Below are 26,782 nucleotides of genomic sequence, written 5' to 3' on the forward strand. Positions count from 1 at the left end.
TCTCATACTCAATTGGACGAGTTAATTTGCTTGCTTGGTTGTATTACCTTGTTTGAAATGTTTGAGAAATAACTCATTCTATCAAATAATTTGTTACCTACAGCGTGTCATTTCTAAACCAGACCGAAAGTGCTAGTGAACCTAACGTCTAGAGAGGCATTACTGATTGAAAAGTTTCTTCTTAATGAATGAGTAATTTTTCATTTCTCTTAAAACTTTATAAAATTCGTACCTGGGATTTGTTTTAATCGGTTATGGTAAAACACACAAACATTGGAATAATTGTCATGAAAGAAGAGGTTTGTACCCACAGCAGCAGAGGGGTTTGGGGAGAGCATGGCCTAACCTTGAATGGGGTTTTTGTGTGAAGGAATGAGTAAGGCAGGGTAGATACCTGAATAAGTTTAGGATTGCGTAGTGTAGATAATTCTATGAATTCTTGTCTATAGTTTTTATAATTTCATAGGTCCATGGGTTCCTAGTTGGCCAGTACCAGACCCTCGGGTGATTTAGAGATGAGGAATGTTGGCTTAGTGTGAGAGAGCTTGATGAAGGAGATGGTTGTGGGGGGGTCTCACTCTGGATTGGTTGGTTTGTATATCAAAAGCCTGTTCTCAGGGGAGTCCTTTGCTTCTAGCCCAGGGAGGGGCTGTTTCTCTAGGTTTAAGTCCCCACATGCCAGAGCATCAATCAGAAAATAAGAAGATGCGTCAATACAGACTTCGTTAACATTCAAAATATTTTATCATTATATTTCATACTTTACTGAAAAACATTGGTTTCAGTTGGTTGGTATACTTTTATTTATAAAAGATTTCTTTAAATTTTAATGAAAAAGCACATTTTATAAATCTAGCTATTTTTGATTGGCTGAATCTGTCAGTAATATTTCTAGAAACACAATTTATTATATTTTACAGAAAGGATATAAACAGTATTGGTTTGTGAATTGTTAATGGTTCTTTCTTCTGAATATTGATATTGTCTATCCTTCAAGGATAATGTCTGCTTTATTAGATTACATTTCAGGGGGGGAAAAACCAATTGAGGACTTCAGGATGGCACTGCCAACTCAGTTATGGACTCGAGTGCTGTTTCTGTACGTGTATGTGTATGTATTTTTAGAGACGGTGCCCATGAGAGACTAGAGAATATATAACAAATTTACTTTTGAGCTTTACCTTTTGAAATGGTGAGTTTTAGCATGTCAGTAAAAGGTAGTGTTAATTAGAGCCTAATGTGACCGGCTAGACATTTGGAAATGAGACATTTGTGTAGTCGAGACATACTTATTTCCTCATGGTCACTAGTAATTTCAGTTTAAGGGGACCATCTTAGTTACATAGCCTTTATAATGACCCTAATTATATTACGTACCATCACTCATGTATTTGAATTTTTTCTTCTCCTTTTAACATTAGCTTAGTAGCATGCAGATTGGAAATAATGAATCCTATTCACAGACTGGAAGAAAGTAAGATGGAGGAGGAGCATTTCACATGCTGTTGTATCACCCATTTGAGCCTTCGTTATTCTGTTTGTAATAAGACAAAAGTAGCTCCTGAGTACTGGGAAGCGAGTATATTTTGCTTTTTCTTGTTTCCCACAGGGTCATCCATTGACTTTGACTTGGTTTTGGACAGGATACAGGTGCAGAGGATGACACAGAAAAGTCATGCTGAATAGCCCAGACCTCAAGTTAGCCTTTGAAACTATAGGGAAATTGTGGCCTTTCACTGTGTACCAGTCAGGATCCTGAAGAGTTGCATATAACAGAAAACTTGAATTAAATACTTGAACTAATGGTTTATTTCTCTTTTGCCATAGAAGAAGATAGGGATGAGGGCCTATTGTGGGTTTAGGGACTCTTTCTGTTTTGTCTCCCTTGCTCATGGGATGCCTATAGTTAAGGATGGCTGCTTCAGCTCGAGCCACCTTCAGTGTTCCAGGCAGAGGCAGGAAGAGGTTGGGGATGGCAAAAGGGCACATGCCCGTTTTTCCCCTTGTAAGGAGCTGTCTTGGAAGGCATGCCTGACAACTTCAGCTTACATCTCACAGGTAATTGGTGATTCATGGGTTAATTAATGTTTGCATGAAGCTGTCAGAGGTTTTCCTCCCTGATTTTCCAACCAATTCTGGAAAAATATTAGTTCTTCTTGGAGAGGTTTGTGAAAAGGGAGGAAGCTGGGTTTTAGTTAAAAAATAATACTAAATAGTAAAATGAAAATAACACTAGAAGTAATGATGGTTATAATAACAATAATAAAATGTATTCCCTTATTGTTGAACTTTATTATACATGTACTAGTTGCTAATCTGAGCGCTTTATATGTTTCTATGCATAGTTCCCTTGACCCTCAGAATGCTATTGTTATTCTCATTTCTTCAGGTGAGGAAATTGAGCCCCTCAGAGGTTACATAACTTGCTTAACATGACATAATTGGAAAGTGATGGAACCCAGATTACAAGTCTAAATCATGTACTTTAATAACATGGTTATACCCCCCTGTAATTTAAAAATCTGTGGCTCAGAAACAATAAAACGAAAGCGCAGAGGTCGTACGCCGTTGGCCCAAGGTCACGTGAGCAGTGAGCGCTCAACTTCTCCTGGGTGTTATGTCCCCTGTCCTGGTGTGCTTTCTCTAGGTGCACTCTCTACCTGTGTGCTCTTATACTTGGGCGATTTTTGGCTTGCTGTGGTTCTAAATGCTGAAAATTATAGTCTTCCTTTAGAATTCTTTTGCTTGATGAGGAAACTCCCAGGAGGCAGCATAGCTTAGTGGACGCGAGGGTGGACTTCGCAGCCTGAGTGCTTGTGCTTGGATCCTGCCTGTGCCAGTATTAGTCATGGGATCTCGGGCAAGTCACGTACCTCTCGTATTTCAGGTTTTCTGTAAAATGGGTTAATTATGGTAGCTATCCCACAGGGCGGGTGTTCAAAAGGGATAAGTTAATATGACACAGCTGCTTAGTGAAGTACCTGACACATAGTAAACATTATATAAATATTTGCTATTTGAATTCAAGTATCAGAAATGCACACTCCAAATTAAACTTCACACATTGTCTATCACCTAATTAGACACTCAGTAAATGTATATGGAATGCACGAAAATCACCATCCATTGCTTTGTTGTCAGCCTCTGCTTTTTATACTGGTTAGAATATTTCGGTTATAGAAGATGAGTTACTTTTTTTTAATGTCTCTATTAACCTCCATTACCAAGACTAAGGACCAGTGTTACATTATGCTATTCATCTTCGGCTATTTTTCACCTCACTTTTCTCATTTACAAAACTATTAGTTTTTACAGTTAGTATTTTTATTGAGATTGTGTTGAAAAGGTATTGCACACATCCAAGGTACTGTTAGTGATGTAAAAGTTTATGGCATCATATTTAAAAGTAGCTGTTAGTGACTTTGAATCTTTTCATGGCACATTTTTCTAAGTAACATCAGCCATCCATTAAATATGAATTTAATTACAGGAATGGTAATGTAATCATCGATAAAGTGACTTTAGATGGCAGCGTCATTTAGCAGTGAGATAAGGACTGGCAAAACAGGATTTTTATCTTCCCATAGCGTTTTTTCAACGTGATGTTTGCTTTTTCCTTTTCTGTTTAAATAACCGAAGAACTAAAACCCTTTTAAAGGGACACCATCCATCTCATTTCACATGTGTCATTCCCGAATCAGAGAAAATGCTGCATAATACTAAGATGACAGCCCCACCTCTGATGTCACGGAGGATGGTACAATCCTCTCTGAGGCTTTGCTGGGGTTCCTGCTGCTGCACTGGGGAAATGGTTACATTAAAGCTAACTCCCGTCATCTCCATTATCTCCTTGGAAGTAGTTTTCACAAATATATAAAAGCCCTACGGTGGTTGTTTTTCGGTAAGCTACCAAGGTAGAGAGCGCCAGAGGCAGAAAGGGCGAGCGAGTGCGAGCACAGGCTGCGTAGCCTTTGTGAGCGAGGGACTCAGGCGGCAGCTCCTGCAGGCAGGGTTCCTAGAGCTCAAAGTGCTTCCACGGCCATCTCCCCATCACCGTGTGCAGTGCAGGGCATAAGGGGCTGCCAGGAAATTTGAAACTAATTTGCTTCCAGTTGACTAGAACAGCAGATTTTGAATTAGCTGGCTTCTTTTTCTAGCTAACTTTTCTCAAGCGTTAAGCTGATGAGCTGGGCATTTTCTATGATCAATGGGTAACTGCTGGAGCTACAGTAATCTCTGTGAGTAACCTCTATTTGTAGGTCTATGCAGGCAAATCTATTTATATATATATATATATCTCTTGTAAAATGCTGCTGTGAAATGATCCGTCTGTATTATTGACTGCTTTTGCTTACTAGCCTTGTCTTTCGACCATCCCAGTAGGAGACGCCTGGGACTACACCAGGTTTTGCTGAATCCTGACATAGAGAAGCGCTACTGTATTTATTCAGGGAAGCCCACGCCAACCCTCCTTGAATTCTCCTGCCATCAGAAAGATGCCACCTGCCCTCCCAGGGCTTTTGCCCAGTACCTCACCTGGCTTTAACCTGGAATGTTTATTTTAGCATCTGACATTGGATTTTCCAACCTTTTTATTTTTAAATACAAAGCAGAATATTTTTCTTACCTGTAATTTTATTTCCTTTCATTGTTTCTTTTGTTTGTTTGTTTGGTTTGGTATTGGTTTTTGTTCAATCAACTTTCTTGGGAATACAGAACTCTGTCATCCTATTTCTGCTCCTTGTTTTCAATGTATTATATAGAAGGAAAGAGGAAAACGGGCTACCCCTGTAGTTTTAGAAAGAGTATTGTGGCGCTTGATGGGAATAGGGGAGGAGTTTCTCTTAAAGAGCTCAAACTCTTTTCCATCTGCATACCTGAAGGATGGCTCTGCCTCAGTAGCTTTGGAGAGAACAAGGGAGCCCCAGGGTAGCACCAGAAATGTTCTGTGAACACTGTAGGCTGAGGTAGTCTCAACTGGAAGTTTACAATAGGGTGTTGTAACTCAGTTTACATATGGGGTGTGTTTCCTGTCTATCGAAAGTGTCACTTCTGGAGTAATTCAAGATTTATTTTTCTCTCCCCAGGGAGCTCGACTTTAAACTTTCTGTAAAATTTGCATTTTCAGATTAACTGGGAATTATTGCCCATGTTAGTTTGCAGCCTGAATCCTTAGCAAATCTGTGGGTTTCTTACTGAGCATGAAAACTGCTGAACACAAATAGGGATCGGCCGGCCGAGGCTGATTTGCAGACTGGAGGCTGAGTGAGGTGGTTGTTTACCACTGCACCCAACGCCTGTGTTGACACATTGCAGTTTAGAGGAGTCCACAGCTGTCGTTCATCATCCCTGCTAGGAACCAGCTGCTTGGCATGCGTGATTTTTAAACGTTTGTACAGTATTTTGCAACATCAATTTTATTTTTTAAACTATAAAATATTTTATATAAGAATTTGTATGAATACTACTATGTCTAGGTTAACTTTAGCAGGAGAGCAAGCTATCAGCAAGATTATGGAGTTCTTTAAAGGATTATACTTTTCTATTTTCCAAATAAAAACAAAAAGTCAGTGAAGATCAGAGAAATTTTAAAATTGGGTTTTTCAGAGAATGGGATGGTGGTTACCAGGGCCTAGGGGGCGGGGGGGGGGGGAATGGAGAGATGTTGACCTAATAATGTACAGCGTGGTGATTATAGTTAGTAATACTGTGCTATATACTTCCCAGCTGCTGAGAATAGATCTTAAATGTTCTCACCACACACACACACACACACTCACACACACACACACACACACACACTGGTAATTGTGTGACATGATGGAGATGTTAGCTAAAGCTATGGTGGTAATCATTTTGCGATCTATAAACTTATACAATGTTGTGTGTCAATTACATCTCAGTAAACCTGGGGGAAAAATAAAATTGGATTTTCAGAAGTGTGGATTCCTAAACAGGAAGAAGTAGTAGAAAATGGATAGAATGGATGAAATCAGAGGAGCAACTCTGATCAGAAGTGATAAGGCTAAAAGGAGCAGCACAAGGTGTGGATGTTAAAAAAAAAAAAAAGGAGAGGTGGATGATAGATAAAAGTGAAGAAAGCTACTCTTTGAAAAAAGGAAACCAGCTTTTAAAAAGAATGATTTTGAAGATAAACATAAATTCAGTTCTGAGAGGTTAGTGTTTTTTCTCTGTGACGAGTAACAGTGCACACTTGCAGAGAGAGACTTCGGTTTAAAATTAGTGGGCTGTTGCTAGCCCACTCCTTTTACCTTCTCTGTGCTGTATGTGGTGCTGCTGCTCCTAAGCCTACAGAGCTTCCTCTGAACTTGGCTGGAATGGTAAGCTACTGTCATTTCCCCCAGGGATTAGAACTGAGTGAGAAAAATTGGGTTCTGAGTCATTAGTATGTGAAATGTATTTCAAGGTAAGCACTAGCTGTAACTATTAATCACTTGGGGAAAGAGTGTCCAATTAATGGAACAGTCTCAGTTCGTGTGCACATGCTAATAGCTTGTGTAGGGGCTGGAAGGCGTTTTCCAAGTTTTTGCAGCATATAAATACCTTAAGTATCTGTGCTTTTGGAGAGTTATTAGTGACCAGACAAGGATTAGCATCCTCAACTGTATACTGTAGCCTTCTCCAAAATGTGAAAAGTGTGCCAAAATATTATGTCCCTTAGATTACTCTTAGTAAATTCTCATTACTCATATTCATTTTTTGTTACTTTTATCAGACTAAATGTATTTTCTATTGCTTGGGGAAAAATGGATTATATTATTCTCCTGTGTTGTTTTTTTTTAATACAACTTGTTGTGTTGCATTGCAAATCTGAACCATGCATGCCTGCATCACTGTATTACTGGAGGGGTTTCTTGATAATTACACATTAAAAACATTGATCATTATTATTCACAGTTAAGGATTATCGTTACTTACAGGTGAAATGCATTTGAGATTTTTTTTTAGCTCTGCAAGGCTTACTTCCTTTCTGTATTTGCTTTGTAAATTGGACCTTTATCTTCCAATTTTTTAATTGATTTTATGAAATTTCAGACTAAAGGGGACAAAGTGGTTAGCCTTCTGCCTAAGGGATGAAATTCCCTCCTGACAAGTCAGGGAGGGAGAGGGAGTGTGTCTGTAAGCTTTTTTCCATAAATTTTCCAGTGTTCATATAGTTAAGAATTGATATGTCTTTTATCATACTAGCTGATTATGTAAGTTTCAATGTGTCTGTGGACTGATTGTCATTGGGGAACAGAGAGCACCAAGGACATTGTTGCTTCTATGAACAACCTCCATGGGAAGGAGAGAAAACAGATTTTTTAGTGGTTAGGTTAGCCATCATATAAAGGATTGAAAATCGGTGGAATTGTACTCCCAGAAAATAGATTTTAGACCCTTTGTGCACTCGCACAAGTGCCTCGTTAGAGTGAATTTGCCCATGCATGTTTATTTTACACATCATGTATCCAATGACATGAACATTAAAAATCTGGGAAAATATCCTTATTTTTAAAAATTGTAAAACCTTTCCCTCAGCCCTTTTCCTGTAACTCCAGTGTAATTTTTGAAAGTCTACGTGCAGATGTTAATGTACCAGCATTTACTAATGCACAAGTTCACATTTGCAATTATTTTAGGATTCTGAGGTCTTCTTGTATAAGTATAGAGTCATGGGCCATTCACTGTGAGAGACATTTACTATGAGCTAAATAAATTTAGTATATTTAAAATAGAAAATTTACTCTGAGAGGTCATACCACAGTAGAGGTGATTCTCTTCCTACGTAATAACGTCCCAGGGTGACAGGTAGGCCCACCAGAGCAGAGTGAGCGAGGCTTTCTCTTGGTAGGAAGGAGAGACCGTGTGCTTCCTTAGGTTATTGTCTATTTGACAAAACAGTTGGACCTGTCTGTTAGGAGAGAGGAACTCTGGAGATGCTTTTTGAGAATAAAAAAGTAGCCATCTGAATGTAGTCTGGACGACTTCTAGATATTGTTGTAGCTCTCTGGAGAAGTGCTTCTCATACTTTAATGTGTATACAAATCATCTGTGACCTGTATTTTTAGAAATACTGTATTTGGAATTTTTAACAAACTCCTGGGTGATACCTGTGCGATTGTCCCAAGGCCACACCGAGCAGGAAAGTTCCAGACCAGTGCTTTCAAGTAGAATTTTCTGTGATTGTGGAAAAATAGTATATATCTATGTGATGCAATATGGTAGCCACCAGCTACCTATGGTATTGAACACTGGATTTTTGATTTTTTTTTAATTCTTTAAAAATTTTTAAAAATTTTAATTGAATTTACCTAGCCATACGTGACTCGGGCTACCATATGGCAGCATAGCATGCGGAGACTAAAATAATTGAATAATGTATGTGTAATGATAATAGCCCATGTAGAATCATGTGGAATTCTGGAACTGTGGCCAAGGTGGTCTCCATTTAACATTACCTCCGCCTGAGTTTTGTCTTTGTTTGCATGCTCCTGATGGCACGAGCCATGCTGACCTTGTTTGTTGCTCTGTTTTCCAGTGCTCAGCACATACTTGGTGTACAACAAATATTGGCTGAGCAAATGGAAAAATTAGCTAGCTCTGAAATTAGGAAGGACCCCAATGCTTCCAGCATTCTATTCAAGCCTGTTCTTGGGAGTAGGGGACAGAATTTGAGTGACACTGACATGCAGTATTTTGCTTGTGCTTTGGGAGGCTTTTAGTTTGAGGTTCTATCAAATGGTATCTTTTTGTTTATAGGGGATTCTTCATTTATCCACTGATTCAACAAATATATCCATTTTGCTAGGTACTGTTGTTCTAAGCTCTGGGGGATATAATGGTGAATCTCCACACTCTCCATAGTGGCTGCACCAATTTACATTCCCACCAACAGTGCACAAGGGTTCCTTTTTCTCCACATCCTCACTAGAACTTTTTGTTTCTGTGTTTTTGGTACTAGCCATTCTGCCAGGTGTGAAGTGATTGTCTCATTGTGATTTTGATTTGTATCTCCCAGATGATTAGTGATTGAGCATTTTTTCATGTACAGGTGACCCTTGAACAGCATGGGGATTAGGGGCACCAACCCTCTGTGCAGTTGAAAATCTGTGTTTAACTTTTGACTCCCCCCCAAACTTAATTACTAACGTCCTACTGTTGATCTGAAGCCATACCAATAATATAAACAGTTGCTTAACATATATTGTAGGTTACATGTAGTATATACCATTACACTAAAGTAAGCTAGAGAAAAAGAAATGTTATTAAGAAAATCATAAGAAATAAAAATACATTTACAGTATTTATTTACAAAAATTCACATATACGAGCAAGTGGATTGCACAGTTCAAACCCGTGTTGTTCAAGAGTCAGTTATACCTGTTGGCCGTCTGTATGTCTTCTTTGGAAAATTGTCTATTCAGATCCTCTGCCCAGTTTTAATAGGATTGTTTGGGTTTTTTGCTATTGAATTTTATGAGTTCTTTATATATGTTGGATATTAACCCATTATCAGATATATGATTTACAAATATTTTCTCCCATTCAGTAAGTTGCCTTTTTATTTTGTTGATAATTTCCTTTGCTGTGCAGAAGTTTGATTTTAAGTTTGATTTTAAAGAAATGTTTTTTCTATTCTGTTTTATTTTATTATAATCCTGTCCCTGTGTTCTAGAAATGGATGGCTATTTAATATACTGCCCAAAGCGCTCCTGAAATTGATCTTCTCAACATTCAGAAGTATCCCATTTCTTTCTCAGTATATTAAATCAAAAGAAAAAACATTTTTAGTCAGTGGATATAGTTTATCATAGGAGAAGCATTTTTTCTGAACAACAGGAAACAATTTGTTAGGAATCTGCCCAAATACACAAAGCAGTGGGTAAGGTTCCTGTTAGAAAAAAACAACTCCAGAGGGAATATAAATAGATACCCTCAAAAGTATATATATTTCACATGAGTGTGAAAAGATCTTCTCTCTACCCCCATTTCCTCCTGTACTCTTTACATTTTCATGCCTTAAAGGGGAAAAAAATGCAGTAAAACTATGAGCTTTTATTAATTCAGATTCTACTAGTGTGTAGTTGTATTTAAGTAAGTGCTAAAGTTCTTTTTCTATACTTAGAAAATCTTTTTGTCACAGATATGAGACCAGATTTGGGCAGGACTAATTCAGTAAGACTTTCTGGAGGAGTAATAGCTATTTCAGTTTTCAGTTGAATTCTATTAGTAATAGATGTAGACTGACAAAAGGCAAAGGAAAAGCTTTACAAGTTAGGTATCAGAGCCCACAGCCGTTGGCATAGGTGGCACAGTGGCTTGGAAGCATGTTGAGATTAGAGAGGGCTGGGACAGAGGGCATGAGTGACAGTGGGTGTGGATACTGGCTGGAGTGGGAGAGGGGCAACCCTTGCACCCTCGTTCTGTCCACCCCGCCTTTGTCCTGGCTTGGCACTCACCACCTTACCTGCGCTATTGCCAGCAGCCTGTGTTGGGACTCCTAAGTCTACTTATGCTTGTACTTTCTCCCCTGTATATCCTTCACCTGCTGCCAGGGAGAGCTTTCTAACATGCTAAACAGCCTTCTCGTGCTTTGGCAGTATTCAGTTTTGGATCCCCTATATTCAGTACATAGCAGGTAACTAATGAATGTTTGCTCAACGGAGTCAGGGAATTTTGGAAATGATGGGCATTTAACGGAAAGTATGGCCCTGTTTTGAAAGGGAGCAGAAAGGAATCTTATAAAAGAAGCACTAGGTCTTTTTTTTTTTAACCCCCCCAACATAAGTAGTCCCAATTTTTAAATATAAGGGACAAATCAGAAATTCTAAATAAAAATCTTAAGATTAAAACTTTTGTAAAGTTTTGTTTGTTGTTAAAGACAGTTCCAGTGGTGACGAGAAATTCAAATAGCAAAAATAAACTGCTGTTGCGTTCTAACAAAGGGATGCCTTCTTTGAAAGGAAGGATTTGATGTTATGCTGAAGCCTGTGAGGAGTGCTCTGACGAAATGCCATGTGACCTTATAGGCTGTCTGTACCCAGAAGCTACCCCTAGAAGATCTTCTCATTCTTTATTTTGCTTGACAAGATGACCGCTCTTAGAAATGAAGGTCTGACACCTCAGAGGCCTCTTAGTTTTCTCGGGGAATTTACTCCTGAGAAACAAAAGCCCAGAAAATCTAGTCTTGACTTTTAATTCTCATATAATATTTTATTGGACATTTCACTTACCTAGATCAAGTCATTTCGCCTCTCAGAACATTTATTTCCCCTGGTCTATGCCAGTCCTCGTTTAGTTAAAAAGTGAATACAACTTATCGGAATAGGACTTGTTAGAACAGTAAACTTAGAGCAGAAGAACGGATTAGAATAGTAAAGCAGGCTATTTGTCACACGGGGCTTTGCTGTTCCTCTTCTCTCTTCTATCTCCTTTCTTTGACCAGTTGCCAAGTTGTTACATGAAGACATCACACTCATTTGCCCACAACTGATGCAGTTGCTGTCTCTCATGAGATACATTTTAATGAAGAGTAGTAAAAATGAGGTGGAGAAATCGTTTAATTTCTTGGAGGCCCCTTTCCTTGATTTCTTCGTGGTCACTTTTCTTTGAGCCAGTGTGCCAGTGTTTATTTTACTGGGGGTTTTATAGATGGCAATTTAAACTGTTAGAACAAAGTGCACTGGTTCCTAAATGATAAATTTGAACTTTTCTTCCTTTTGTTGAATGGATTTCACTATAGTATGTTTTGGTATTGAATTTACACATGGCTTCAGTGGTCACTATGGACAGTTTTGTTAAAACACTGCATGACAGGTTAAAAATTGTAGCCTATGGAAGCTTTAAAATACAAGCTAACATCATGTTTATTTATTTCATGTATATGTGCTATATGTAAAGTACATCGAAAAGTCTCTTGACATTTGTAAGGAGGAGAAGTGACCTCTTGCAAGGTTTGTGATTAAAGGAAGGCTTAATTAATGAGAGGAGATTTGAGTTACGTCTTGAAAGATGAAAATAATCTGATCATGTAGAGATGACAAGAAAAAGAATGTCATATGAGAAAAGAGATTGAGCAAAGGCAAGGTAGTATACAACGTTCAGAGTGTACCTGTAGTTAACTTTATTTCCAGTGTATATTGGAGAGAACCTTTTCAAACTATTTATATGCTTCCCCCTCCTTCAGTTAGAGAAGCAGTGGTATAACATTTGAAAAGGGAGTTAAGCAAGAGAAACAGAGAGAGTAGATTGGGAAAGAGATTGGGACTGGATTATGGATCCTAACTTCTAGAGCAAGGAGTTGGGACTTGAGGCCTGATTCTGTAGGCAGTGGGGAACTATTGAAAGCAACCTAAACTTTTGTTTTAGGAAGATTACTGTATATAAGATGAGGTGGGGAAATGAGGCTGGACATTGGAGAACCATTTCAGAAAATTTATTAAATTTCAGGGAAAAGATTGAAGACACATGGTAGGTAGGGTACCTCACTGCCGATAAAGGTGGAAGGGAGGGGACAGATGTAAAGCATAGCAGAGGCAGAGCAGACAAGCTCTGAGTTTTATTTGTTGTGTCATGTTGCTAAGTACAGCATTCCTTTGAGCCTGTTTTCTCACCTAATTATGTTAGGTCGCTGAAGTAATCCCAAAATTCCTTTGACCTTTGAAATTTTATATTCTGTGATCCTCATATTTTTGAAAAAGTATACGCTAGCGTAGAGAAATATGGAAAGCATTATAAACTCTAAAGGAAATATTTCCCAGTGTGCACTAAGTCCTTCTCTAATCGCCATGTGATACTTTACTGTGTTAAAGAAAGAAAAACGTGATTTTGAATTGTTCACTTTTTCTTCCTTTTATTGCATATTAACAATAAATGTATAGCTTCAGTGCTAAACAAACTAAAGTCCCCTGAGGGATTAAGGAAGAGAAAACTGTTAACAGCCTGAAAAGATGGAAGAAGGTACAAACAAATGCCATATAGACTACTTCCCAATTCATTTTGTGAAGTCAGCATTACCCTAATACCAAAACCAGACAAAGATGATACAAGTACAGACCAATATTGCTTATGAATATAGATGCAAAAACACTGGAAAGCTGAATCTAACAACTTTAAGTCTAAAAAAAGGATAATGCACCAAGACCAAGTGGGATTTATTCCAGAATGCTAGATTGGTTCAGTATATAACAAATCAATTAATGTAATACACTGCATTACTAGAATAAGAGACAAAACCCACCTGAGCATCTCAACTGACAGAGAGAAGGCGTTTGATAAAATTTGACACCCTCTCGTGATAAAAAACACTTGACAAACTGGGATTAGAAGGGATCTCCTTCATCGTGATACAAGACATTTATGAAAAATCTACGGCTAACATCATACTTAGTGGTGAAAGACTGAAACTGAAAGCTTTCCCGTGAGATCAGGAACAAGACAAGGAGGTCTGCTCTTACCACTTCTGTTCAGCATTGTACTGGAGGTTCTAACCAGGGCAGTTAGGCAAGAAAACGAAATAAAAGGCATCCAGATAGGAAAGAAAAAAATAAAACTACCTCTATTCACAGATGACATGATCTTGTATATAGGAGGAAATCCTAAGGCATCTACAAAACAGCTATTAGAACTAATAAGGCCGGCAAGTTTGCAGGATATAAGTTCAATATGCAATACTCAATTGTATTTCTAAATGCTAGCAGTGAATAATCTGAAAATGAAATTAAGAAAACAATTCAACTTGTAATAGTATTAAAAAGAATAAAATACTTCGGAGAATAAATTCAGGCACTAGGGAAATGCACATCAAAAGCATAGTGAGATACCATTCCACACCCACTAGGATGGCTATAATTTTAAAAAAAGGACAATATTGCCGGTAGGAATGTAAAATGGCGCAGTTGCTTTGGGAAACTGGCAGTTTCTCAAAACATTAGACATAGAGTTACCATATGACCCAGAAATTCTGCTCATAGGTGTATACCCAAGATAAATGTCGACATAAAAACTGTCTACAAATGTTCATCATCCACAATAGCCAAAAAGTGGCAACAACACAAATATTCATCAGTCGATGAACTGCTAAAGAAACTGGTATATTCATACAATGGAATATTATTTGGCAATAAAAAGTAATGAAGTTCTCATACATCCTACAACGTGGGTAAACCTTGAAAACATTTTGCTAAGTGAAAAAAGAAAGACACAAAATGCCCCATTGTGTGATTCCATTTCTATGAAATGTTCCGAATATGCAAATCTGTAGGGACAGAAAGTAGATTGGTAGTTAACCAGGGCCTGAGGGGACAGGACAGTGGGGAGTGACAGCTCATGGATACGGGGGTTTTGGGGGGGAGTCATGAAAATGTTCTGGAATTAGATAGTGATGTTGGCTGCATCATTTTGTGAACATATTAAAAACCATTGAATCTTAATAGGGGAAAACTTCAAAGTCCTGTGGCTTTAAAAATGTCAGTATGTCATCCTAGACAGAGGAATCTATATTGTTTTTAACTGCCGTCCTTTTCAAAATCAGGGTTTGAAAAGTTACTTCCTCTTCAGATTTCAGCAAGCCACATCCTTGGTTCTGTCTTGTGAAGGTATTTTAAATACTGCCATCGCAGAGAAGTGTTTCTTGGATTCCATCAATGTTTGATTCAAATTTAATTTTTAAAAATATATTTCAAATTATTTAAAAAATGGAATATGAAATAGTGTCTGCTCTCAAATGTATTACTATCTATCAAATTTTGCATGCTCCGGGATACCATATGTTTCTTCGTGTTTCCAAGTTACCGCATTTTATGCGTGTTGGAATCGTCTTCCGTGTCGTTCCAGTGTATGTACGCATCCAGACATTTGTCAGATATTTCACTCAACAGGAAGGGTGTAGCTCACAGTGCTTTAAAAACGAACGACAAATGTCCTCTTTCATACACTTGTCAAAGTGAGTACAGTATATTTCTAGTGTACATGAGGATTTTCTTGATACAAAGTAACCAAAACCAAGTTCCAAAAAAAATTAAATACTGGGACAAATAGGACGGTAACTGTTATCCATAAACCCCCAATTTAAATTTTTGTTATTCAGAACATTTTTTCCTATTCGGACTGCCATTTTAATAAGAAAATGTAAATTTGATCCAAAATAGTAAATATACACTAATTTTTTTTTCATTTCTTCATATTTTGGTGTTCTGCATAAGGTTCCCTGTAAATTTTATGCAACTGGGATCCTGGAAAATTTTCTGAACACATTAAGTTTCCTGTTCCATTTTGACTTCACTCTTACTCTCCAGGGATGTTCTAAAAGTATTCCTCTCTACCCCCCTGAAATCAAACAGTGAAGGGGAGCCTTCTAACTGAAAAAATATTTACTGACTTTAAATAGGTCGTGTCTTTTTTCCTGAGGCTCCATCTCAGAGATTTTGCTGCACAGACACCGTCGGCTGGATCATAAGGCTATTGTTGTTTTACCCAAAACACGTATAAATATTTTAGTTGCTATTGGATGAGTGGTATTTGGAAAGTGATATGTGTCCTTATTTTAATCTCTTTTTGCATATGCAGCAACTGAGTTGCATGTGTGGGACTTTTTCAGAAGCAGGGTTAATTATGTCATGTATCGTTAGATTGCCTCCTTCTCTGCCAAAACCCCTGTGGTTCCATTCATGTAAGCTACATGGAAGGGACCACTGGCAAGATTATGAGAAGTGGTGGGAGGAACAAGACAGTGAAAGAATCAAATAAGGATTATTGAGTGCTTAATATTGTGGATAGTTATTAATCCACAGTGGAATCTGTTGTTCCAAACAAGTCATGTGTCCACTCTGTTGTATTCACAGGTGATCATGGAGGAAGCACCTTACTCCCCCCGAATGTCACAAATGAATTTCCAGAATATGGGACCATGGAGGAGAGTGGAGAAGGCCTAAGAACTTCTCTCGAGTTTGATGCAGAATCTCTGCCATGCTGCCCACAAGGGCAGCAGGGCGTCCAGCTTCTTGCTGGCCACCACTCTGGGCATGACAATATTACAGATGGACCAAAAGATGTTGGAGAGGCCCCTTTTCAAAGTCACCTCAAGGAACAAAGTTTACAGCCCATTGACTCTCTGATTTCAGCTCTGAAAGCTACAGAAGCCAGAATAGCTTCAGGAACGTTACAGGCTACAAAGGTACTACACAAAGATGCTGTTTCTAGTTTTTCAGTTCAGCAAGTGGAAAAAGAGCTGGACAGTGCCAATCAGAAAACGCAGAGAGCCAACAAACTGCTCCCTGCTGGCCAAGACAATATACCTCTTTCAGCTGAAGTTACGACCGAGGACAAATTTTATTTGAGCATCCAGAAGGATCTTTCTGTACTGTTAACTGGAGAAACTCAGGCAGAGTTTTCCCAAATAACTAATAATGGGAGAAAAGGGGCTCTCCGTGTGCAGGAGCCAGCTGGTCCAGTATCCTCCATGGGGGGCCTAGCAGCACCCCACAACTCTGCGGACAGTGTTGGTTTTGTGAGAGAGTGGAGGGCTGATGTGGGGCGAGAGTACCCAGCAGGATGTGACAGAGGCAGCTCCACAGGACGCCCAGGCCGTGTCAAACATGTGGAATTTCAAGGGGTGGAAATATTGTGGACAGGAGGGGAGAAACGAGAGAGACGGCATCCTGGGGATTTTCAGACATCATTGGAAAGGACTGCCTCTCCTGAAATCAAAGCGTTTTCCAAAGTGCCAAGCCATCTCATCTCATCTGCGGGTTTGTATAATTCAGTTGGTGTCACTGAGCGTGTTGGGGGTGAAGGCTGGAGAGCTCCTTCAGAGGCGCCTGCCACCAGCTCGGGGACATTTTCGCCTGTGCCTCTTGTGGAGAGTGGAGAGGATGAAGTCTTCCTAAAGGAAAGCAAAGACCATCTTGAGAAGAAACCTGAACTGGAGAGAGACAAGGAGAGGTGAGTAACCCCTGTAGTGCTGCTCTCTGTGACGCCTGGTCCGTATTATGGGAAACCATTTTTTTTGTGTTTGGCTGAGAGAACTCAACTCACAATATCCAGAGTCCTTGTTACCATGGAATGGAAAGGAAGCTAGATTCTTTCTAAATTTCCAAGATATTAAAGTGATCTTGTTATAAGGTTGTCCATTAGGCATAGACCAGGTAGCAGAGTGATGGAGAGACTGTCAGCACTAAACTATATGAATCCATTTCTGACATTTTGTTATATTTGACAGGTTTTAAGTTTTCTAACATCGAGGTAACTGAAACACCCCACAATTATCTTTAATAATATGAAAGATTTGGACTCGTTTCACACATCTTATAGTCATTACATACTAACGTAGACATTTTTTTCTGGGTGCAACACCAGTGCCTACATACACATATGAACACACAAGTTCTGGGTTTGGGCTGACTCGATTTTTTAGGTTTAGAAAGGAGATGAGGAGGTTAGAAGTAGACTGTGTTTCGGTTGTTCCATAACATTCCCATGAGAATCCCTTCTCACAAGTAACATGAGAATCCCTTCTCACAAGTAACATGGCCCTGATAAGTAAACTCGGTATTGTGGTATTTCCTTGTCTTTCATTTCATTTCTGACACCCATGCCAGCTTAGAGCCTGGATAAATGGAAGACATGACCCATCTTTCTTCACTTCCTTTGCTCGTAGACTGACTTACAATGCTCCTTTTGGCAAACTCATTTGCAGTGCACTGTCATTTCACATTTGTACCATCTTTTCTTCCTTCAGTCCTCATGACACTACATTTCATCATTTATATGGGAGAACATCCTTTATACGGGAGGCTGAAGCACTTATTTTGTTCGTTTGGCTGGTATAAGGGAATGCCTTTTCCTCTACAGTTAATTAACAAATCCAGTGAGAGTGATGCTCCGTTGGGAGGGCTATTAGGACTGCTCTCCATTTCCTCCTTCCTGCCCACCAACACACAGAGTCTCCAGACTTCCCTCAAAAGCAGCCTTGATGCATGGCACATGGCTCACTAATTATACTCCCACTGGAATATGCCCTTTTGCTGTTGTGTATTCATTCATCCTTCCTTTCCTCTCTTTCTCCCTCCTTCCCTTCCTTTTCTTCCATAAATATCTCTTGATTGTCCACTATGTCCTTGACATTGCTAGATGCTGGGCACAAAGAAACGCTCAAAATAGATATGGCACCTGGTCACTGCCCCCACGTAGTGTACTGCCGAAGATACACACTGACCACATCAACACACTAATAGTTACAGGATCACAAGTTGTACGAGGAAAAGACAAGAGACATACTAGAAAGAATCATTTGCGTGCAGGAGAGAGGCGAATTCATTTGGTGGCTTGGGCAAAGCCTTTCTGTGGAAACGGTAATTGAGATGAGACTTGAGTGACTATGAGTTAGCCAGGCACAGAACGAGAATGGGGAGGAAGAACATTCCAGGTAGAGGGAACAGCATGTGCGAAGGAGGGCAGCTAGGTTGCCTGCTGCCTGTGCTTCCTGGGATTGTGTGAAGCCTAGGCCTTAGGACAAGTTTGAAGATTTGAAACTCCACCATTGTGGCTGGAGCGTGAGGAGTTTGGGGGGGAGTGGTGGGAGATGAGTGGTAGGAAGGAGCTTCATTACAACTTCCCGTTTCATTCCAAGTGCAGTGAGAGCCATTAAGCGGTGTAAGCTCAGGATCAGATTTGGTACATGTTAGGCCTTCAGTTATTTGAAAACAACAAAGGCAACTGGATTGTTGAATGTAGATCTTGCCAGTCCCTAGGAGGGATGCAGATTACTTCTGAGGCCTTTGTATTCCTGGTTCTACTTTATTTCTATTTATAGGAATCTGAGGCTCAGAGAGGTTAAGTTGCTTAAGTGATATAGGAGTAATTGGCACATCCAGAATTCAGCTCCAGGTTTTTCTAACTTGACTTCCTGCGCTTAGTTTTTGAAATTTTACTTAGTTATCCTAATGTTCATTTTTAATATTTGAAGAATGTGCTACATATCAATCAATTAATGGACTACCCCTTTATATTAACTTATAAGTTGTTTCTAGGTTTTTACTATTTTGGTGAGCCTTGTAATAAGCATGTTTGTTGGCTTTTTTTTTTAAGGTCATTCACTGTCTAATTTTGGACCTGAAACCTCTCTGCAGTGCTACTTCATTGTCAGCAGGGGGCGACCCTTGGATTCTAATGTAGTCATAGCCTGAGGGCATTTGGTCTTAAATCAGAAAGTATTAATAGACTGATGAAAGCTTAGTATATTTTTACTCCATTAAGTTTACACAATATATTTATCTGCTTTTGTTAAAATTAAGCATGACAGTAGCTGTTAATAATTTGAATTTGTGGAGTTTAGTTGGCTAACGTGGGAATATTTATTCAAATATTCCTTGGACTAGATGTGTTTATTCAAATATTTATTCAAATATTCATTGGACTAGATGTATTCACATACTAGGAAAGTAGTTTGAAACTATAAATTTAGAGGGTAATTTAGCATGTGTATGCTAGGAATTTTTTCAACCTGAATATATTTCTATGATATCTTCCTTCGCAAATATATTAAGACATAAGCCCAGTGAATGCAAGTGTTAGCTCTACAGAATACTATCTTTCTTATATGGCTGAAGGAGAAAAAAAAAATTAATCTAATGAAACTCTTCATTCTTATTCCCTTTCTAGGATTCTTGAACAAGAGGAGCACTTTATGGGAGGAGAGGATGAAATCCTGGGGCCTGGGTATACGGAGGACTCCACTGATATGTACAGCTCCCAGTTTGAAACCATTTTGGACAACACTTCCTTATACTACAGTGCCGAGTCCTTGGAGACATTGTACTCAGAGCCTGATAGCTATTTTAGCTTTGAAATGCCCCTCACGCCAATGATACAGCAGCGCATTAAAGAAGGCAGTCAGTTCCTGGAGAGGACATCAGTGGGAGGACAGCAAGACGTCCTGAGCGTCTCAGCAGATGGCGGAATAGTGATGGGCTATTCTACCGGGATCAGCAACGGGCTCAGTGACACTGGAGATTCCATCTCCGAGAAAGGCACCCGAGAAGTTGCGTTCTGGGGAAGGTACTAGTCCTCTTCTCATTCATTTCGTGCTGGTGGTTTTGTAGCATTTTCTCTTTGGGAAATCTGAATGTGGGATATATTTGAAAAGCATTTGGCTAGTTTCTATGGATATAAGTGAATGATGTGAGTGAGTAAAAGGAAATTTGGGTTTTAGGGGCAGGCAGAGCACCCTTTAGTGGTTTGCCAAATCGGCAAGCTGTGGTCACTCTATTTGGTGGTATTTCTTGGATAACCCTGTGTAAGTTGGGTCCTGCACTAACATTTGTAGGTGATGAGGAGGCATGAGCTCTGAGGATGCAGCTTTGGTAGAAGCTGGTGCTATGAAAGGAACACGGAGAGATGTGGGCTTTCGTTCTGGCACTGACATGGGTGGATGACTTGGAGCAGGTTGTTTGATCAGGTCAGAGATTTCTTAATTGTAGATCGAGGGAGCTGGATTAGATGGTCGTCAGAGTCTCTTCCAGTCCTTTGCTCTGTGAGGTCCTGTTCTGGGGTAGTCTTCCTGTTCCTGACATGGTGGGGGAAGGAGCTCATTATATGGGTGCTTGATTATAGAGCTAATACCTTGGTCAAGGCTGTAAATACTTATTATCTCTCTCTGCGTTAGGATTTAAATCTACCTGGGAGATAAAATGACAAATCATACAGGTTATATGTGCTACACCTGTCATTCAGTGATTCCCTGTCTGTTTATGGATTATCCAGCATTTCATTTCCTCCTGCTCACTACCCTTGGGTCATTTACCTGCCCTTTAGCACCTCTGTCCATGGGCAGAGAATGCTAAACTTCTTAAAGATTTTATGAATTTAGTTTTCATACGGTTTTCTTTAATTGAAGTGTGTGTGTCTGTGTGTGTGTTGGCGGGGAGGTGAAATGGGGATAAACTATTTTAAAGCTGTATGAAAAAATGTCAGTGCTTTTCTTTAAAAGTCAGTGTTCATATTACCGGTTTCCAATGAATCTCTGTTTTTGAGCAGTCTATCCTATAGTAAGCATTTTCTATAACCAGTTTGTAGGTTTATAATTCGATGGATGAGCGCATTCGAGACTGGCACTTCATTACATTGTAACTGTGCATTTCCATGTGAAATGGACCATAGATATTGGTTGTCTTCTTGGGTCACGGGGAGATAATGAACATAAGTCTCCAAAGCAAAGACCTTGGTTTGAATTACTTGGGCAAGCCACTTATTCTCTATGAAACTGGAATTATTAATTTGCAAAATTGGGGTTAATGATACTCGGTACGCTGTGTGGCTGTGACACTTAAAGAGTTAAACTAGATTAAAATACCCAGAGTGCCAGGTACAAAGTAGGGGCTTGAATCAGAATTGGTTAGCTGGTAAGCCCACATTTCGAGTCCTGTATCTCTGAGGGGGTGGGAGGGTGTCCCTGAGGGAAGGGTGTCCCTGAGAAGAGGGTGTTCTTGAGAGGGTGCATCCCTGAGTCCCACTTTAGTCCTATTTTTCCCACCATCATCTCTAATAACTGTAAATTGTGATAAAATGCTATAGCACAGGTATGCAGAAATTTTCATAGAAATTCCAATCCAACTTTCTGGGGCAAGTAGAAGTTTATATTACAGACCCAAAACAGGTTGGAGAGCTGAACATTTTGGGCTGAGAGACTTTGCAGAAGAAGCCACAGGGAGGGTGTTGTGCAGGGTGTCAGGCGGGGTCTCTGCTCCCGCTCCCCACATAAGAACACAGGACATGGAGAGGCCAAAAAGGAACACCCACGGAGTCATAGATAGGGGAGTCAAACCAATATATTCTCGCTGGCGGCATCCGCCTCTCTGCAATCCGCTCTTGCTAGCCCCATTCTTTTTTTTCTGCTAGCGTAGCCAAAGCAGTTATATTAGTGGCCAATGGCTTACGGGTTACAGCTGAGGGCCAACTAGCCACAGCTGATGGCCATCTGATTACAGTTGATGGCCATTTACTACCCGAGCCAGCACCTTTCTATGTGAGGCCGAGAGCCTGGAAACTGCTTTTTGGGGCTTTGTCCCCACAGAGGGTAAGTAAATAAAAGATGAGCTAAGAGGAAGGAATTGTGAAAGGTTTATCAAATGTATTGTCTGCTTACTTAGAATAGGAAGTCGTCATCATGGGGCCATTGAGTGCTCGTCATTAGTAGGGCAGTGTTAGATAGTTAGAGACAGGATTATGGTAGGTTATAGTATTTTAGCATCTCAGATTGAGACAGTGGTACACTTCAGGCTGTCTGGAGGTAAGGTTTCAGCTGCCGTCACTTGCATTGTTGAACCATGAGATCTTGCCCAGTGATAAGGCCGAATTCTAGTACTGGATGAGACGCATCTTAGAGATGAGCCAGCCGAACTTCTCACCCAGCTCTGGCACTTTCCACATGTCTCTGCTCAGAGTTAAAAAAATACAGGGCAGCCTCAGTGATCCTAAGAAATTTTAAAGAAACTGGTGTGACTTTCATTTTCTTTTTACCCCCCTGTGCCTTTTGGTTCTTTGGAGAAGTTGTGGCACCAGAGGAATTGTAGGTTAAAGAATGATGACAGTTTCCAGCTTGAAGTGGGGCCTTACAAACCTTGTTTTACAGCAAAGAATCTGAGTCCCAGTTTGGTGGGATGGGTTTACCTGGTGACAGATCCGGAACCAGAATTCAACTTGCCTGACTCCTAGACTAGATACATTCACTATTGTAGGTTTCCTGGTCTCATATGTTTATTCTTTCTTTTGATCTAATTTCTCACAGTGCCTTATGTCTACAGAGCCAGAAGTCTGGGTTGGTAATAGAGCTGATTATTATTGTTGGTGCATTTTCAATTTGAGAAAAAATTTACCAAATCATTAATAGACATGTTTCCATAAAATTTTAAAGTAATCAATGAGTGGGCTTTTAAAAATTTCTTCTGCATTAAAACATCCCTCTGCAGAGGGGAGGAAGTAGACACAGAGGTATTGAGTCTATGAGGAAATCCAGACTAGACTGCTGACTACACAATAGTCGACACAATTGACTTCCCTCAGCCAAACAGTCAGGCCTGAAGTATTAGGATTCAAGGAAAACAATTATTTTTCAACTGTATTAATGACAAAACAAGTGTACATGCCTAGCAGTCCATCTCACGGGCCTTTCCCGTCTCCTTGGCAGTGAACTGGGAGGTCTGACTGTACTGGATAAAGTGAACTCTGAGGAAGGCTCAGAGGAAAGGGGGTGAGATCTGTCTCCCTGGTAATGCTTCTGTGATTCTAGCCAGACATGAACCAAGAAAATTAATTCCATCCCTGTTGAGGTATTGATTTTAATGTTAGTTGACAGCTCATAGAAAATATTATAAGATTATTTTAGGTTGTCTCTAAACATAGCTTTATATCTTATATATCCCATAGGTTTAAATGTTTAGTAAACACATGGTGCTTAATCCTCGTAAGAAGCTGGGAGAAAGGAACTAATAATGTTCTTATTTTCCAGTTAAAGAAAGGGAGGCACGGAGCACTTGAGTAACTTGCTCAAAGTCACATAGATGATAAGTGACATACCCAGGATTTGAAGCCAGGCAGTCAGGCTCCAGAGCCTAGTTATTTTTGGTTTCAGAACAAAAACATATTTGTTTGGCATTGCCTGGGTATATTTTAAAATCCTTTTTTGTTTCAACATGTGCCTTTGCTTTGCCATTGAAGTTTATTTCCATGGCAGGATTTGACAGTGATTTCTTTTGAACTCAGGATGACACTGCTTTCTTTAAAGAAAGGTGGAAGTGACTACAAAAGGTGAGAAAGACGTTCTAGCACCTGAGCAAATCTAGTTCCCCCTGAGAAACATCTTCCAGTCTTGGATGTAGCCGTGCTTTGGTGGCCAGAGGGGCACTGTTCCTCCCTGTTCTTTTCTCCACTTAAGTCAAAGAAGAAAATATTTCAAATCTATAATAATCTCGTATCTAATATTCATCAACTCCTGACTTTTTTTTCTTACGAGCCTTTTTCTTATCCTTTTTCTTTCTTATCTTTTCTATCTTTTCTAATATCTCGTATAATAATCTAGTAGGTTAGAAAGGACAATTTTAAAGAGTATATGTGCTCACGGTTTGTCTTTTAAAGGATTGTGTGCCTTTGTAATACCAAATAGCTCACTCTATAAGGTGAAGAAGCCTTTTAAGAGAGTAAACCGCGACGGGAAGAGTTAAATACTCTCAGGTGCTGTGAGGGCTGTGAACAGATTGCTGACCAGGGTGCCACATGTCGGTCAGGAAATAGCTTGCCCCGTGCATGGAACACAACATTTTAATGAAGGAGCAAAGAGTAGCATCCCCTCCCTTTGTGGTCCAGCTACATAGCACTCAGGCTGGTGGGTCAGCGGTGGTGCTGTGTGAAGTCCAGTCACATGGCTCCAAAATTAGAAAGGATAATTAGAGACTTACAGTTCCACACGTTCCGATGGGTTCCTTTGTGTCTGGGTGCTTCTCCCTCGCTGATGACTGCAACTCCGATCAGTAAGTTCTGACCTGGAGACTGTAAGGCACAAATGTTGTCCCAGTGACCATTAACAGAGCTGAATATTGTCCATTTCTAGTGAGCTTGGGTTTGGACAGATAGAAAAAGAGAAATAGCAAATACAGTAATATGGCAGGAGCTTCTCTTTTGGATCTCTGACATCTATGAAATTGCTTTTTAAAGTTACCTTTGTAGTGTAATAGATACAGTTTATGCCTCAGCTGCCTAGTTTTCTTTCAGATATGGATACGGAGGAGGAGTCCAGCAAAAGAGGTGAATTGCATCTGTGTGCGGCTGATATACCTGAGGAGAGTGCGTCAGTCAGACTGGGGTCCACTCTGCATTTGATCTTTGTGGGTTTTTGACTTCCTAATATTTTTTTTAACCCCTTTTCAAATTGAATACTGGTATTTACAAGTATCCTTTTTCTTCTTCAGCTATTCTCTCTTTTTAGTGTCTTTCTGTTTAGGAAAAAGTCATATGAAACAAGATCAGTACAGAAACTGGTTGGAGTCTGATTTCAAAAAAAAAAACATTTGACATCCAATTAAAAATGTGCAGCATTTTAATATAATGTATAAATATTAAAATAAGAAATTAAAACAATGTGATATTAATTCAGCTGGTGACAGAGGAAAAGACTGTGATCATGTGAAATTGGCTGTAGAGAGCTGGCTGACCATGGAGCCCCCAACATTTCTGTCACCACGAGAGGGAAGCGCTGTTCCCTCATAGGCTCATTACTGGGTTGCTCTTGCTCTGGTAATCACTTTAGTTCTTTTACATTTAAAACTTGTTCTGTAGAAAATAGATTCTCATTTTCCTCTTCTAGCTTCCTGAAGCAAGTAAGATGGTAAGAACAATTTTTTTGTCCACAAAGGAGTTCCTGCTCAACGATGAGGGGTGGGGGCTCTACCAGGTTTCAAACTCAGTTCATATCTGGGTTCAGATCCCAGATACTAGGTTACTAGGTGTGTGATCTTGAGTAAATTACAATCTGGGACCTGTTCCCAGTGTAAAATGCAACAAACAATACCTATCTGATGTAGGAGGGAGAAGCAGATGAGATTAATTCAGTGGAAAAAAAAAATCAAGGAAAGAAAATCAAGTGGTTTAACAATACCCGGTACATAGAAGATAAATAAATAAATGAAAATTAGTAACAATACCTCCAACAGTAGCACCTGAAGAACCGTCATGTCACACCACCATGTGCGCAAGCCCTGGATCAGCCTCTGAGCTGCCGGCACCGTCCTCCCAGCTCCAAGCTGTCTGAAACACCTATTACTGGATCTCCTGAAATACCACTTTCTTTTCATATGGTACAGTGACCATTGGTAGGGTGGCATAAATATGGGGGTTCGGTCTCAGAAGTCAGGGGCCGAGTCATCCTCTTTGCTGGCTGCCTGATTTGGGGTAGGTTGTTCCACTGCAAGGAACCTCCGATTCCTTTTTGGTAAAATGGAAATAATCTTATCACTCAATTGTAGGTGTTTTTATTTTGTTTTGTTTTTTAAGATTTTAATAAGTTGTAGTTTGTGGCTGTTCATTTTAAACCTATCGTGAGTTTTGTAATAGTCTGAATAACCGTCTAAGGAATATAAGAAAACAGATAAGAAAAAGGCTGGTAAGACAAAAAAGTCTGGATTTGGTGAATATTTGAATATACCGTGTTTCCCCAAAAATAAGACCTAACCAGAAAATAAGCCCTAGCATGATTTTTCAGGAGGACATCTCCCGAACAGAAGGCCTAATGCGTCTTTTGGAGCAAAAATGAATATAAGACCCGGTCTTATTTTCTGGAAAACATGGTAGGACGTGAGGACTGAGTCAAAATGATTGTGAGATTTCAAACATGGATGACTTTGGAATCAAGCAGCGATGAGCAGCAGTGGAGGGTACAGCAGGGTCCGTAGGAAAGCACCCACTAGTGGGGGCAGTTGAAACAGTTCAATGTGAGGAGAGTGAGGGTCCTTCATGAGGAAATGCTGGTGGGATTGTGGGATGCAGGTCAGCTGGAGAGACTTGGGAGTCACTATTTAGAGGCCAGGCTTGCAGCTGTGGGCGTGAGCGAGTTCTTGGAGGGCCAGGAGTGGGCTAAGGCCGGCTGGAGTGATGGATGCGCAGGCAGGAGCTCCTGGGGGTTGCTTGTGATTCTTTCTCATTCTTTCTTTGTAGACAATGTGCTCTCTAAGGTGAGTTTCCTGGCAGCTCTTCTGTGCTTGCCTCCCTCCTCTGACAGCCTTGATTGTCAGGG

At 39.8% G+C, this 26,782-nt stretch overlaps 1 protein-coding gene across 3 annotated transcripts in view; it reads left to right on the forward strand.

The window, feature by feature from the left end:
- The window catches only part of PSD3 (pleckstrin and Sec7 domain containing 3), a 366,738-nt gene that overhangs the window by 86,663 nt on the left and 253,293 nt on the right, over positions 1–26,782 (forward strand). The window contains exons 1-3 of one of the 3 annotated variants that reach the window (XM_081046338.1): positions 3,786–3,901; positions 15,846–16,944; positions 19,663–20,058. In XM_081046338.1, the coding sequence (XP_080902464.1) occupies positions 15,911–16,944; positions 19,663–20,058 (1,430 nt within the window). In that variant the 5' untranslated portion in view covers positions 3,786–3,901; positions 15,846–15,910. Of the gene's footprint in view, positions 1–3,785; positions 3,902–4,192; positions 4,239–15,845; positions 16,945–19,662; positions 20,059–26,782 lie in introns of those variants that run through there. The other 2 variants (XM_081046337.1, XM_081046336.1) reach the window with 2 other exon arrangements.

The sequence above is a fragment of the Rhinolophus hipposideros genome (genome assembly GCF_964194185.1).
Source record: "Rhinolophus hipposideros genome assembly, chromosome: 4".
Classification (NCBI taxonomy): Eukaryota; Metazoa; Chordata; class Mammalia; order Chiroptera; family Rhinolophidae; genus Rhinolophus; species Rhinolophus hipposideros.